We start from the raw sequence: 17,303 nt of genomic DNA, 5'->3' as shown, positions 1-17,303 counted from the left end.
CCCGAGAATTTCGAGTCTAGCGAAACACCTCATTCGATTGCACCACCTTCGAAACCTAGCCCTGATTTGTCTAACGAAAGAGTCTTTACGCCGAAAGCTCCGTATCCTCAATGACTTATTTCGAACAAACAATCGGCTCAAATAGGCAAGATCTTAGAAGTTTTCAAGCAAGTTAAGGTTAACATTCCTCTTTTAGATGCCATTCAACAAATTCCTTCTTATGCTAAGTTTCTAAAAGAGTTATGTACTCATAAACGAATCACTCATATTCCTAAGAAAGCCTTTTTGACATCTCAAGTTAGTTCAATTCTTTCGAATGAAATTCCCGTGAAATATAAGGACCCCGGTTGTCCTACTATTTCTTATGTCATAGGCAACACTTTTGTTGACAAAGCTTTACTTGACTTAGGTGCTATTGTGAATCTTCTTCCATATTCTGTGTACCAAGAACTCGGTCTAGGTGAACTTCAAAAGACCAATGTCACACTTCAATTAGCTGACCATTCTATCGAAATTCCTAAGGGAATAATTGAAGACGTGTTGATTAAGGTTGGTGATTTTGTTTTTCCCATTAAATTTGTGGTCCTAGAAACTGAACCAGTCAAAAATCCTAAAAATAAAATTCCAATCGTTCTAGGAAGACCTTTTCTAGCCACATCCAATGCCTTGATTAATTATAGGAACGGTTTAATGAAACTAACATTTGGAAATATGACCATTGATCTCAATATTTTTCATGTCGGGAACCAACCCAATGACTATTTTGACCAACACATGAAAATTAATTTAATTGATAAAATGCTTGATCATGAAACCATGAGTGTCGATGATGCTCTTGACTTTTGCTTAAATCATTTTGGTGAAAATTGGGTTGATTCCGTTTACACTAATGAGGTCAATAAGATGTTAGAGTCCACCAATCCTACAACTAACCAAGAGCTTGAATCACTCCCTTGGTCCCTTTATCAAGCTAGTGAACCAGTTGAGCCAAGTCCACCAGAATTAGAACTCAAACCTCTTCCTAACACTCTTCAGTACAAGTTTCTTGGTCCTAATAAATCTTTTCCCATCATAATTGCTTCTAATTTGACCTCATCTCAAGAAGGGGAACTTTTAAGTATGCTTAAAGAGAATAATGAAGCCATATGTTGGAGTATTTCTGATATTAAAGGAATTAGTCAGGCAATTGTCCAACATAGGATTCACTTGGTTGATGATGCTAAACCAGTTAGGGAGCCATAAAGGAGGTTGAACCCAACTTTGATGGAAGTTTATAAGAAGGAAATTCTTAAGTGCCTAGATAATGGGATCATCTTTCCTATATCCAATAGCTCGTGGGTAAGTGCGATTCAAGTAGTACCTAAGAAATCGGGTATTACTGTAGTGACCAACGAGAATGACGAGCAAGTTCCCACTCGCGTTCAATCTGGTTGGAGAGTGTATATAGATTATAGGAAACTCAATTCTGACACTAGAAAAGATCACTTTCCTTTACCATTCATCGATCAAATGTTAGAAAGGTTAGCGGGTCATTCCTATTATTATTTCCTAGATGGTTTTTCCGGATATTTTCAAATCCCCATTGGTCCTGAAGATCAAGAAAAGACCACGTTCACATGTCCTTTCGGAACGTTCGCTTATCATCGTCTAGCTTTTGGTTTGACCACGGCCCCTGCTATATTTCAACGATGCATGATGAGCATTTTTTCCGATATGGTAGGTGAATTCCTAGAAATTTTCATAGATGACTTTTCCATCTTTGGTTCTTCTTTTCATCAGTGCCTAAACCATCTTGACCTAGTTTTGAAAAGGTCTAAAAAAATGAACCTCGTTCTTAATTGGGAAAAATGTCATTTCATGGCTAAAGAAGGAATCGTCCTTAGTCATAAAATCTCAGAAAAGGGAATTGAAGTTGATAAAGCTAAAATTGATCTCATTGCTAGTCTCCCTCCACCAAAACCGGTCAAAGCAATTCGCTCATTTTTAGGACATGCGGGTTTTTATAGGCATTTTATTAAGGATTTTAGTAAAAAGGCAATACCCTTGACCAATCTTCTTTCCAAAGATGTCAAATTCGAGTTCAATATTGATTGTTTACAATCTCTTGAACACCTTAAGAAAGAATTGACTTCATCCCCGATAATTAAATCTCCCGATTGGAATGAGCCTTTTGAGTTGATATGTGATGCCTCCGACTATGCAGTCGGGGCAGTTTTAGGGTAACGAATCAATAAGATACCTCATGTCATATACTACGCTAGCAAGACCTTAAATGATTCCCAACTTAATTACTCAACCACCGAAAAAGAGATTCTAGCCGTAGTATTTTCCCTCGAGAAGTTTAGGTCTTATCTTATTGGTTCAAAAATCATTGTTTACACCGATCATGCCGCCCTTCGATATCTTTTCTCAAAAAAGGACTCAAAAGCTCGTTTGATTAGGTGGATCTTGTTGCTCTAAGAATTTGACCTAGAAATTAGGGATAAGAAGAGGTCTGAAAATGTCGTTGCCGATCATCTTTCTCGATTGGTAGTAGAGTCAACCGTTGACTTGCCTTTGAATGAATCTTTTCCGGATGAGCACCTTCTTTCTATCTCTACCCTCCCTTGGTTTGCCGACATTGTTAATTACCTTGTCACTGGCAACATTCCGAGTCATTGGTCCAAGCAAGATAAATCCAAATTCTTTTCACAAGTCAAATACTTCTTTTGGGATGACCCTTATTTCTTCAAGTATTGCCTGGACCAAATCATTAGAAGGTTTGTCCCAAATCACGAGTTTAGAAGTGTCCTTTCCTTCTGTCATGATGAAGCTTGTGGAAGTCATTTTAGTGCAAAAAGACGGCTGCCAAGATAATCCAAAGAGGTTTCTATTGGCCTAGTTTGTTTAAGGATTCTGCGGAATTTTGTGCCGCTTGTAGTAGGTGTCAACACTTAGGAAAGATCAGAAGACGTAATAGGATGCCAATGAATCCGATCCTAATTATCGAAATTTTTGATATTTGGGGGATAGATTTTATGGGTCCATTTCCTTGCTCATTTGGCAACCTCTATATTCTCTTAGCGATCGATTATGTGTCTAAGTGGGTCGAGGCCATTCCAACTAAGTCTAATGATAACAAGGTCGTTCTTAAATTCTTAAAAGAGAATATCTTTTCTCGATTCGGTACACCTAGAGCTATCATTAGTGATCAAGGCAAACATTTCAAGAACCATCATTTTGAGTCTCTCTTAAAAAAAGTATTCGATCACTCATAAATTGGCCACCCCTTATCATCCTCAAACTAGTGGTCGAGTTGAAGTCTCAAATAGGCAAATCAAACAGATTTTAGAAAAGACTGTCAACTCCAATAGGAAGGATTGGTCAACTTAGTTGATAGATACTTTATGGGCCTATGGGACCGCGTTCAAGACTATCTTGTGTATGTCTCCTTATCGGCTTGTGTTTGGTAAAGCTTGTTATTTGCCGGTTGACCTTGAACATCGAGACTTGTGGGCCATTAGGGAGTTGAATTTTGATTTACCCACTGCCGGTAGTCATAGGAAGTTGCAATTGTCTGAGATAGAGGAAATGAGAAATGATGCTAATGAAAATGCTAAAATCTATAAAGAAAGAACCAAAGTTTTTCATGATAAATCAATTTTGAGAAAATCCTTTTCACCCGGTCAAAAGGTTCTTTTGTACAATTTTAGGCTTCATTTATTTCTCGGAAAATTGAGACCTAGATGGGAGGGACCTTACATTGTTAAAGTAGTTTTTCCTCATGGTGCTATTGAAATTGAAAATCTTAAAAATCGTGAAATATTTAAAGTTAATGGAAAACGTCTCAAACCATTTTTAGAGTTGCCAGTCGATTCCGAGGACCCATGATCAAGTAAGTCTCTTTCAGTAGGTAGTTTTAACTCTCTTCATCCCTTATCAGGTATATTCTCATCATTCTCCTTGATTATTTCTCTCTTTTGCATACATTGAGGACAATGCATGATTAGGTATGGGGGAGGGTTTTAGTGTAATTCTTAAAAAAACAAAAAAAATTGAAAAAATAAAAAAATAGAGACATTTTTAGCTAATTTGTTTTACTCTCTCTTGAACTTTAATAGTAATTGGTGTTAACATGTTTTTCAAAAACTTATATATATAGTGCCTTTTAGATTATTTAAACGTAGTTAAGTAAGGTGTCTTTTTGAAACTTGTGATTGAACGGTTTTTACTCTAGATTCCAGGATGACACTTTTTGCACAAGACCTTTGTTGAAGAGATTGTCTAGGAATGTTATTCGGTACTTCAGACAGAACCCACATGTTGAAACAATGTCGAATCAAATTTTTGCTAAAAGAAAAAAACTATAGAAAAATGCAAAAAGAAAAAAAAATTGATGAATAAACTACTTCAATACCCACTGTTCTATAAACAAAAAAATCTTTAGATAATGGGCACAAGTAGAATTTCTAGTCTTTTTTTGTGGCCTTTGTTACTTGAGTTATTAAGTTTGTCGGGGGATTTCAAAACCTAGTGCCCTAAAACCATCTGGTTTGGGAGTCACTGACCTAAAGCTCGCTACATGGGTAACATAGAAAGCCTAAGAAAATAGACATTATAAAGTCAATTGAAAAAAAAAAGAAAAAAAAAAGAAGAAAAGAATAATTTTGTAAAGTTTGGCTAGATACTTGTTTTGATAAAGAATGGGTCAGTTCAATATTAGTTGAAAAAGAGAAAATGTTCTTAGACAGTTAAATCCATCAAAGGCCTTAAATTCACTACACACCTTGGGATCTTTTGTAAAAATTCTAAGTCGACATAAGCAGATTTGAGTCACCTACATCTTGGAAATTATTAGAATACTCTTTAAGGCACGTATTTCCTTATAAAATCTTTTTGTTGACTCCAATGAACATTAGAGTAAAATTGAAGTAGATGCTTGTTAAATTGTCTCAAAGATGTTAGGTATGAATACAACACAGAGGGGGGGGGGTGAATGTGTTTTGGCTTTGATGTTTGATTTTGATCAACTTTGGCTTTAGCAGTTAGTTGTTAACAATGATTTAGTAGAGTAGATGTTAAACATAAATAACTGTGCAAATGTGTAACACAAAGATCTTCAAAACTCACTTAATTTTATATTAAAAATCAAGCAGTATTTTGCTACAAAAATCTCTAAGTTCTTGTTTTAGAACTTAGCTTCTTTCTTGAGAGAGAACACACAATTTTCTATCTAGATTGTTCTACTTAACTAGAGGACCAGTGTTAACTTTATAACTCAGTTAACTTTTGGTTTACAAAGTGGATAATAAACATGCTATTAGCTTTTCTAAACTGTCACTTGTCATTTCTATTTATAGAAAAGCAAATCTTCCATTTCTGGCTTAGCATATCTTTAGCATCCCGTGATTACTTTAATCTCCTCTGTCAGTTAATCTTTGCCATTGATCTTGCACATCTCTCAAGCTGCTTTTTGTAGACTTGTCAATCCAGCTATGTGAATTGTTTGTTGATTTGCAACCTTGGATATTGAACTGTTCTGCAATTCCGTACTTAGAGAAATTTCTTCACTTCGAGATCTCCAATTAAGCTGTAGAGAACTCGACATCTTGATAGGCATGTTGGCTTGTCGATATCTCTGAAACTTCATTGTTGACTTGACTTATCGACAACTCTGAGTTCTCTAGTGAATTTTGGTTTATCGATAACTCAGAATTCTCTAATGGACTTTGGCTTATCGATAACTCAGAGTTCTCTAATGAATGTGCACTTGTCGATATCTCTGAGTTCTCGAATGGGTATCTGACTTATCGATATCTCCAATAGCATTTCCTGAGTTCTCGATAGACAATTCTTGAGTTCTCGATAGGTCTTTCTGAGTTCTCGAATGACTTCTCTATAACACTAATTCCGTGACTTGTAGAGATCTTGACTTAGAATGTTTTACACCAAACAGATTTATTCAACTCTAAGCTTCTTCATAATTCTTCTGAGGCATGATCTTCTTGATCTTCTTCCAGATAGAATTCTTAGGCTTGACACTGTTTAGAGAAAAATACTCCAGTCTGCTCCATTTACATTTTACAGACATTAAGTGTTACAAGTATGAATTACAGATTAAGCTTACAATACAACTAATCTTAGGGTTGTTAGTATGACTTAGTCTTGTTATGATACAGACATGTCTTGCACAACAATCTCCCCCAATTTGTGAGAAGATTGCTTATCACAAATTCATGCCTGTTAACAAGACTAACCCCAAGTTAGAGAATGAAAATAAAATGATACAAAAGTTGATACAACACTTGTGCATTGAACATTTGACAGCTTACAATGATTAAGTAAGGACTGAGCTTTTTGATTCTTTCTCAAATATGTTCTTAATCTGCACAAGTATTTCTAATTCTTCTAGGATGGGGGTGTCAGTTAGAACCTCTATTAGTTTCAGCAAATCTGGCTTAAGATAACTATCTAACATCCCTATCCTGTATCTTGACAAGGAGCCAACTTTGATCTTCTGATATACTCAGATCATAGATGTGATATACTCAGATCATAGATGTTGATGATATTATTAGCTCCAGTAATCTTTGACATCATCTATTATATATTACAATCAACCCCAACTTGTTCATTATGAAATTATGCACAAGTTCTAATTGATGATATCAAAACTTTATCCAAATGCAAAAACCAAAATCAATCTTCCCATCAGGTCTTCTTTTGTTGAGTTGCATTTAGATTTATTCAACATCCATTAGCTGTTTTGGCATTTAGATATATTCTCCCCCTTTTTGACATTATCTCCAGGAAGAAAGATCCAGCTAAATGCACATTGTTCAAGCTGTTGTCATTGTCCATTTGGAGCACTGTCTGCAGGTTCAAGCTTCATTGAGATTCATGGTGATAAGTGTTTTAAAAAAAATAGAAGTTGCACTTAGATCTGCAGAAAAAGTCTGTTAGTGATAAAAGTCCTAAGCTCTCTGTTCTTTTGAATAAGTAGTCTCAGAAAATCTCACTGCACTAGTCTCATGACTTTTGAGAGTCAGAGTTCCCTCACCAGGATTACTAAATCCATACATTCATCTATCTCTTCTTTTGCCAGGAAGGATCCTGCCTCTCTTATTCTGTGTTTTTCACTCAGTCTTTTCTTTTATCCTCACATGAAAGGCTCAAATGTTGTTTGACCTACAGAAATAAGAGGTGGCTGAGAAGAGGTAATCTGTGATCATATGATTAGAGGAAGACCATATAGGGCTAATCATACTCATTTCACCAGAAAAATGAGTGCATTAACATCTATGACTGGGGTCACAGTTTGACTCACAGATTGCTCTGTGGTTATGACAGTGTGTTGTCCTCCACTTGTAGTGGAAACCTCCATTGGAATTGGAGAGGATTTGACTGGGTTACTGTCATGTACACCAGCCTCAAACCTTTGTTCACCTTGCAGAGCACTGTCACATAAATGTGATAAGATTTCTCTTCTTATGACATTGTCATAGGCAATTGCTCTTCTAGCTTTGGCTGCTAAGACAGCTTCTGCTAGAGTTATGAGGGGAGTTGTTCCTTTTTGAGGAACCTCCAATTGAATTGGAGAGGATTTAGATAGCTCCCCCTCAGGAGTACTACCCTCAAACCTTTCAGTCTGTGAAGACTGTTTGTGCACATGAAGGTGCAGGAGAAACATTCATGAAATATTCAGTAAACTTGTAACACCCCCAAATCCGGGGTCGGGGATCCGGGTTGTCACGAGTTCCATTTCCCTTAATAACACCCAATCTTAATAATTAATCAACTACTCTGTACTGTGACCCCACAATAAACACACACACCACACGTTATAGTCTCAGAGATGAACATCCAAAAATAATCACAAGTCATTTTATTCCACAATTATCTGCCAATACACCTTAAAAGGTTTTCTGAATAAATTTACATTTTCTTTGCCATTATTACAATTCATAAATATACATAATCTGATACATCAAAAGTTGAAAGCCTAGCCTATTGGTAGTTCCTACCTCAGCTACAGTGACATCAACGCCTATAGGAAACTGCGGAACGTTTCCTATCCGCTCGCGAATTGGGAGCTTGGTCCTGTTCATCTTGCCTATCTGATATTGTGTGATGAAAGAAGAAAGCAAGGGTGAGCAGCAAGCCCACCAAAATAATATTTATAATAACTTACAATATATGAACATTCTCATAGTACTCAAGAAAGTCTTGGTTAAGAAGAAATGAACCAAGTTGATATCTTAATGCAATGAAGTCGCAAAATATTCAGTATATATATATATACTTTTCAAAATATTGGAAGTCCTCTTCCATGCATAATACACACAGAGTTCCAGTGTATAACTGTATAAAAATACCGTTGCAAGGTGATCTCATATATCTAACCTTGTCTCAACATTTTTCTGAAAATCTTTGCCATGCATAAGATAATCATTTACTAGATATAAGTTTAAAAGATGAAGTTACAAGATACTCCAATATACTTATATCTTTTCCAAATACTACTTGAACTACCACCGTTCAAGTTATAATTAGTTCAAAAGTTCATCACATAGATGAGACTACAAGATAATACTTGAATAGATTCAATCTTTGAAATATTATTGAATGAAATGAAGTTACGAGATACTTCATTAAGTCCCGATATATATATACACCTATATATATATCTCATACATTTCCTGAAAACCTTTGTCATGTAAAGTATGAACAGAGTTGCAATATCCAATGAATTTGGAAAGAAAAGAAATTTTGGCATAAACCTGATATCTTGCTGATCAGGCAAAGATACCAATAAGTAACATTTTCTACTAGTAGATGGATGAATCCCCCACCGGTCATCACCCTGGCCACATAAGGACCTTGTGCTGGACCGCCACCCGGCCTCTTACGCGTTGATGGACTGCCACCCAACCACTTACACTTTGATAGACCGTACCCCGGCCTGTCGCTTATGCCGACTCAATTAGATGGGATTACTTCCCGAACGTTGGATAAGTAATCAATTCATTTGTTTTCTCAAAACAGCAACCACGTTGCGAATGTAAAATGCACCACATAGCTGGATCCCCCAGGTTTTGAGCGAGTATTTAAATCCCCTTTTTAAAGGAAGATCTTAAATATAAAAAAAATGAGTTTTGGGGTCCACTCTAACTTTAAAAATCATTTTGAAGACTCGAAAACATTTTTAAGAATGTTTGGAGTACTGCTGATTTATTAAAATAAATCAGTCCCGATATATTAGAAAATATCTGAATATTATTATTTAAATAATATTTCCATAAAGAATAATCTTTATAAAAATAATTGAAGTAGAAATTTTACAACTCTTACTTGAATGAAAATTAAATAATCAAAGATATACTTATACAAAAGTACTATCTTTATTTGAATAATCGAAAATAAGTTTGATTATCGAAACATTATTCTTTAATAAAATAAAGAATATATCTCAGCAAATAATCGGAGTCATAGATCCTCAAATTAATATTCAAATAATATTCAATAAATAAATTAAGCTGAGTCATAAGACCTCGAATGAATATTCGAAATAATATTCAATAAGAAAATAAAGGAGTTATAAGTCCTCGGATGAATATTCGAAATAATATTCAATAATAAAATAAAGTTATCGAATAAACTTTATTCGATTAATAGTTTTGAAAACTATAACCATATATATATATATATATATAAATATATATATATAAAATCTACTCGGGATCCTCGACTCCCGGTTTTAGAAAATGTTTTCACCTTTGGGTCCCTATACTAAGGGTATATGCAATTTACCGCTATTCTCTAGCATAGGTATTATCAACTGAACCAACAGATATATATAGCAAGAATACGAAACAGGCATGCATATGTACCATATCACATGCTACAATATATCGCAAGAATTTGCTAATATAACCGTCATGCATCTATTACAAGATAATGCATATACAAGTGTATACATCACAACAACAGTATAACGGATAGAAAACTTGCCTGAGCGACTGGGGGTTACGAATGGCTCGGGACGAGTCTGGTAACCTATAAACAACAAGTAAGTTGGAATTAAACCAAAGTCACTTGTAAATCTATACATTAACCAACTTAGACTCTAACGCTCGCTTTGCGCGTACTGATTCTCTTAAGTCACTCGAGTACCCTCGGTTCCACTATTTTTAATAAATTAACCATTACGAGTTTTAAGGCGATTCTTTCGCAAGTGTCTTACCAACTGCCTATTACACCTTACATAAATGTTTCATACTTCAATTAGTCCTTTAAGGTCTTTAACCTATGTTTCAAAGTAAGGCGAGGGGTAAGGGTTCGTTCGCGAAACGTCGTTACTTAAAACGGCCGTTTCTCCTAAACCGTTCATCGGAATCAAACGAACCACATATCAAAACGAAGCTCGTAACATGAACTATCTAAACATGGCAATGGTCAAAACCTAGCAGTGAGTTCAAGGGTTCTGATGTTAAGAACAAAAACAGTCTACGGTAAATCGGGCATTATGGCGGCTATGTTTACGCGATTTCCCAAATTTAAACCATTCCAAAACAACCACCAATCAATCCCAAATCAATCATACAACCAACATCCATCAAAACACACTCCAACAGCCCCAACAACTCAATATTATCAACTTTATACTACCCTCAAACATGAACTAAAAGCTATACTTAAGTTCATTAACTAATTAACAAGATTTACAACTCCAAAAACACCACAAAACCAACTAATCTCTACAAACTCAACCAAACTTTAAACAAACAAGCCTCATGCTTCACATATACTATATCAATCATATTCATTCCTAATTACTCAAAACCAAAGCTAGGGTTTGGAGTTTATATCTTCCTTGGAGCTTTTAATCCATGAAAGATCCTTGAAATGCCCATGGAAGCCTTAATCTAACCTCCTACAAGCTTGTTCTTTCAAAGAAATCAAGAACACAAAAATTAATTTCAAGAAAGTACTATTCACCATCTTCTTCCATGATTTATAGAAAAAGATTGGCTTGGAATTAGAAGCTTAAACTTATAGGAAGTATGTAACTATCCATGGGGAAGCTTAGATAATTACCTTGCTAAATAGTAAGTGGTGGAGCTTGGATCTTCATTTTTTAAGAAAAGGGGTCGAGAGCTTCATGAAGAAAATGGGGGTTTTGTGTTTTTTGATGAAAATGAAATGTTTTGGCTTGGTTGGTTGCTTTTTGTTTTGTTTTTTGGTTAATTACCTTTCTAGCCTTGACTTTGTGTGGTTTTAAATCAACCACATCTCCTTCCCCTTATGTCATGCTTATGTCACATTGCTATGTCATCATCCCTTCTAATCTCTTTGATTAGCTTCTAATTGTTTGCCTAATGACCGCTGATTTGTTATACGGTTCGCTTAACTTTCGTTTTCGTTTATCGTTTGAGGGATCATACCCGGGATCTTATTACTTAGGTTCCCTTAACCTTTCTCAATATATTGTATTCCTTTTATGATCCTCTCTTATAATCCTTTAATTTAAATCATTTTTATCATGTTACCTTATACTCAATTCTTTCCGTATCTAGTGGATTTCCGGGAAAAATCAAAGTGTTCGGAATTGGATTCTGACGATCTTTACATACACTTATATACCACATAGAGTACCAATAATATCCCAAAAGACCAATAACAGAACCCCTACATAGTGTGGCATTAAAAGTTTTCTCATTCAGCAAAACACTATTCATAAGGGTTTCAAAAATTTCCAAAAAAAATTGGGGTTATTACAGTCTCCCCTCCTTAAAAGGATTCCGTCCCGGAATTAGATAGAAAATGAAAAGGGATACTCTCTTAGCATTGCACTTTCTAACTCTCGAGTAAATTTTCCCACATTGTGGTCCTACCACCAACTCTGCCTAGTTTAATAACCCTTCTCCTAAGCACTTGTTCCTTTTCACTCTCTAACCCTTCCTGGTTGCTCCATATAGGTTACGTCGGGTTGCGTGTCTATGTGCTCATATGCCCCTATTTGTCTGGCATCCGAATTATAGTTCCTTAACATTGATACGTGGAACACGTTATGACTTGCTACAGGTTCGGGGGTAGGGCTAGCTCGTATGCTAACTTCCCAATATGTTTTAGTATATCCAAGGGTCCAATAATTCGTGGACTTACTTTCCTTTCTTTCCAAACCTCATCAATCCTTTCCAAGGGAATACCTATAACAACACTAGGTCCCCTATTTCATACTCTTTGTCCTTTTGAGTCAAATCAGCATACCTCTTATGTCCATCTTGGGTTACTACCAGCCGTCCTCTGATTATATCTAATATATCCATGGTCCTTTGGACTACTGCGGGTCCGAGTATCTTGCGCTCTACAACTTCATCCTAACATAAGGGGGATCGACATTGTCTTCCCTCAAAAATCTCATAAGACGACATCTCGATACCTGACATGCGATCTATTGTCGTAAGATAACTCAATCCGCGTTAAGTGATCATTCCAATTTCTTTCAAGTCTATTGCACAGACTCTCATTATAGCTTTTAGCATTAGAGCTTTTGCTTCTCAATACCCATTCTTTTCCAGTTCGTAATCGCTACTACCTTCCGTTCCTAATATTATATTGGTTATACTTTTGCTCGCTAGCGTTCTATAACCTTTTAATAACCTCGTCAACCTTAGTATCACGAATGTGTTTCCATTCCGAATACCACCACAACTTTACTACTCCTTTTTCAGCTGCTTCTATGTTCGAAAGCTTAATCCTTCATATAGAAGTAAAAGAATTTATTGAGAGATCACTATAATCATGAACACTTGTTATATCGCATAGTTAGTACAGAAGGTGGCCAGCCTTTAGTACTTGACAAGCAATTAAACAATAGCTAGTATCCTACTAGGCTTCTATCACACAGATAGATAGTCATTCGGCAATACCTCCCCTTCTGGAAGGGTTGTTCTTCTCAGCTTATACAAAATGAAAAGAAGAGAAAAGAACGAATTGAAGAGAATTGTATATATGAAAAAAAAATATACTGCCACAAAATATCTGGCTTGGAACCTACCTCTGAACTATAGAGGTTTGTCATAGAAGAACAAAACATATATGTATTTATATCAACATCAAGTATTATAGCATCGCATTTCACGTGCCTAAATATTTTTGCTATTCCGTCCATCATTCTATGGACCCTTGCTCTTCCTCGAGCTTATACACAATCACCTTTGAAACTCCCTCGATATCGAAAATCGAATCTGGGATCTCATTCTAGACATCATCGTTACTAGAATTCTATGCTTGCACCGCAACCTTCCTCATATAGTAATACGACTCTCTTCACATAAGAGGGAATAAATATTCAATAGGTAGATACTCTACTTAATTAGTCTATCAATGATAACTTATACATTACCACGACCCGATTAGTGGTACTCAATCTCAATATTTATTCCAAATCAACTCTCACGGTTGTAATCAGCTCATTACTCGCAGAATCATTGCTGCATTACTATGGTCCAGCACTGACCTACTGTCGTCATTCACTTTCCATGAAATCTTAATATCTAACCGTACGGAGTCCATATATGTCATATAAAATTCTTCTAAGGAGGTAACATAATCACCATTCATGATTCATGAAGAACACTCCTGATCCTGACATACATACATGACATGAAGCAGATAAAATTACAGAAGAGTTTCAGTCAAAGCAACGATAGCAGGTGAATACCATTCTTAATCGTATGCCTTAAATAGAAGACTTAACTCAAAGGTTCATCTAGTCCTTTTTGGAAATATGGTCCTGGCTTATCTCAAGATAGTATCTTCTGAGATAGATAGCCCGCTCATGGCGATTACACGAATTAAACCTTTACCAAACTATTATTACGGTTGGGTATTGCAAAGTCATCAGAAGGAATGTCAATCTTTCCAACCATAATACAACCTTTACGGCTTCAACCATTATCACTGTATTCCTATGGCACGAGCGCCTGTAATTGTCCTCTTACACTTAAAGTGTCGGCCACCTCTTTGGCCTTTCCTGATAGTAAAATTTCCTTACATTCAATGTCATTTTAACCACCTCCAAATAAATTTTCTACCTCATTTCAATCACTGCTTATGTGAAAATGCTTTTCTTTAATATCTGATGAGTAAATAAAAAAAAATCACCATTTTTCCATAAGTTATTGCCTCAATCTTTAGAGGTTAATCACTGTCACGACTGACTCTCAATCATACTTAACATCTTTTATCTTAAGTCCTAATTGCCCTGAACAATTTCGACCATTACTGGTTCGATCCATACTTTCTCGTGGTTTAACACGTGCCCCACTTGGCATCATTATAAATTACGTCATATTTCCTTTATCAACATGTCTATTCTTGAGAACTTTGATTATTACTTTTCTCCTTGTAAAACCTCTAAGGTTATCCCTGAATCGTTCCTCCTGTATTCCCTTAATCCTTTCCAATTCATACTGTCAAAACTCATACTATCCCTATTAAGGGTGAAATGCCAACCTTTATGCATTCCCCTAAGATTCATTTTAAGTTACCGATGTTCTATCCTTAATTCCACCTTTAAAAAGGTACATGCATCCTTCCATGGATAAATCAAGTCATATATTCTTGATAAGGGTGTCTTATTCAATCATTTCCACTTCGATAGTATATGCCTAATTTCACAATAACATCTGTATTCAAAATGAGGTCAATCAATATGGCCTCCAAAAGATAACAACGGTTATCCGCTTTTCTTTCCTGATTTGGTAATGATCACATGGATGTTCTGGAAGATATTGGTCGTGTTCAACGTGAACTTCTTCTTAATAAATCCTTATTTACTTTTGTTGTTTATCTCAACAGTCATCTCAATGTTGGGATATCTTTCATACCTGGCGTCTCCCTTTCTGGGTATCATGCCCCTGGTCTTACACTTCACATTCTTGAAGGTCACTTCCTTCATCCAATTTTTCCTAATTTCTTACTTTCTTGTCTCCTCAGTCTATCTGCGTCTCATTATTTATCCTTCGAACTATTTCAAGGTTTCCTCGAATCCTCCCAACTTACAGGAGATAAAATATATGTATCTCTTATTCCTTCAATCATTAACTTTAACTCATGGTGAATCACCCTCATCTTGAAGAATACATACTTTTCTATTTCTATTGCTACGAGTCTTTAGGGTTTCCTCATGCCTAACTCCCTTATCATACCTCAAACTCTATTGCCTTTATATTCCTTTCCACTTCAGTTTCTTTTTATTTTCCTTTCTCTTATCATTATTTCATGAACCAACACAACATAAACATTGATTTCAAACATCCCGTCATTCTGGATTCGTGCCCTTAGAACGAATCTTGACAACTTTTACAACTTAGATTCACAATTCATCATACTCGTCTGCCTTTGTTCTGGCTCTAAAGCTTTTACACTATCTCCATAACCTTGGGAAGTACTTTCCTGAAAACAATTGACTGAACTTAAATCAGTTTATTATAATCTCTTGCTCCGTGCCTTCCTTGGCCTTTCACCAGCGGGTGGTCTCTCTCTTAGGAGGGTAAGTGACAAAAACACTTTTTTGTGATTCGTCAATCATTTAGAATCTCAAATGATTCCTATATTTCCTTTAGCCGGGCTCTTGCCTCGACTGGGTCAGCTGGTTCCTTAGAACTCGGAGAGCTTAGCGACTTAAAGGTCCTGAAAGAATTTCTCACCGCATTGTTTCCTCAGGGTGGTGGTTGGGGATAATAGTCTAAATTCTGTCTAGACAGGTCCATAAATTTCCGTATAGGAGTACCGTCTCGGGTCTCCTTTCCTTACTCGACTTTATGTTTCCTTAATATGAAATGTTTCATCCTTCTCCCATACTTGGGGTTATTTTATACATTTTAAATCCTCATTTTCCACTTCATTATGTTATGGGTTCATTCTATCTTGATGGCGACCTCCCTGACTATCACGTTCAGGTTTTGCTCTGAATCTTATTCCTCAAACTAGCTTTCATCTAGGATCTCATCTTTAAGCTCTTGAACATTTGGAACCCAAATCCTGTAGGAATACCTCATTATTCCCTTATCATCTTTCTCGGTATTAATCTTTTATCTAATTGTTGGCTCTCTGCCTTCATTCATCACTTTTTCTTGGCACAATAATAAATTTTCCAATAATTCAGACCGCATAGCGATCTCAAATAGCTTTTCGGTACCGGCTCCGGTTACCTTCACTTCTATTTCCATTTTCTCAAAACCTCTTATAAACTCTCTCAAAGACATTATCATCTTGAGTCTCTCCTTTTTACTAAGGGCATCAGCCACCATATTGGCTTTCCCCGAATGATAAAGAATCTCCCAATCATAATTCTTGATTAGCTCTAACCGCCTCCTCTGGCGTATGTTGAGCTCTTTCTACGTGAAAATGTACTAGAGCTCCTATGGTTTGTGTAAATCCCGCACTTCTCTCCATACAAGTAGTGCCTCCAATCTTTAGGGTAAAACTATTGCCACGAGCCTAAGCTCATGGGCGGGGATATCGAATTTTATATTCCCTTAATTGTCTTGACACGGACGCGATTATCTTGCTGTGTTGTATAAGAAGCACCCTAATTCCTTATGCGAAACGTCACTACAAATCACAAAATCTTCTTTTCCATCCGGCAACGCCAACATAGGGGCCGCCACCAACCTTTGCTTTAGTTGTTAAAATCTTTTCCCGTATTTCTCTGTCCATTTAAACTTCTTAGTCTTACGAGTAAGCCGCGTCAAAGGGGCTACTATCTTTACAAACTTGAACGAACCTCCGGTAGTGACCGGCCAATCCTACCTCTGGTAGTCGCCCTAACCATGGTCATCAATTCCTCAGTGGTCCTTTATTCATTCTTGTTAGGATCTTCCACGGAATCCTCCTCAGCCACAATCCCTTATAGGATAACATCCTCAACCGCTACATCCTCAATATGAACATCATCCGGTCCTGCGTTAGGATGCTCTATCGGGTCCACAATCTGATCTCCAATAATTAATAAAACATCATCGCGTTGTTGCTCCTCAACCTCAGGGTTCGGAGTCCCGCTACCATATACGATAACGAACTACGCTTCTATCACGATATTTATAAGGGTTCCCATAAGGGTTTTAACTGTCAGTACTACGTTAGGTAGCCCGACTATGAACTTGGCAAGAGTTCTTATTATCTTAGTGAACTTATTATCTTTACGTCGCATCATCTCTGAGGTTTATAACGCTTAGCTCTGATACCACTTCTGTAATACCCCCAAATCCGGGGTCGGGGATCCGGGTTGTCACGAGTTCCATTTCCCTTAATAA

The 17,303-nt window shown here is 36.4% G+C and overlaps 1 protein-coding gene across 1 annotated transcript; it reads left to right on the top strand.

The window, feature by feature from the left end:
• The first annotated feature begins 3,423 nt into the window (after positions 1–3,423).
• On the top strand, positions 3,424–3,870 carry LOC141690767 (uncharacterized). The gene has a single exon (XM_074495538.1). The coding sequence runs from the start codon at positions 3,424–3,426 to the stop codon at positions 3,868–3,870; it is 447 nt and encodes a 148-aa protein (XP_074351639.1).
• Positions 3,871–17,303: the final 13,433 nt, after the last annotated feature.

The sequence above is a fragment of the Apium graveolens genome, chromosome 10 (genome assembly GCF_009905375.1).
Source record: "Apium graveolens cultivar Ventura chromosome 10, ASM990537v1, whole genome shotgun sequence".
Lineage (NCBI taxonomy): Eukaryota > Viridiplantae > Streptophyta > Magnoliopsida > Apiales > Apiaceae > Apium > Apium graveolens.
Note: the sequence above shows the minus strand (reverse complement) of the source record. Positions and strands in the feature narration are given on the sequence as shown.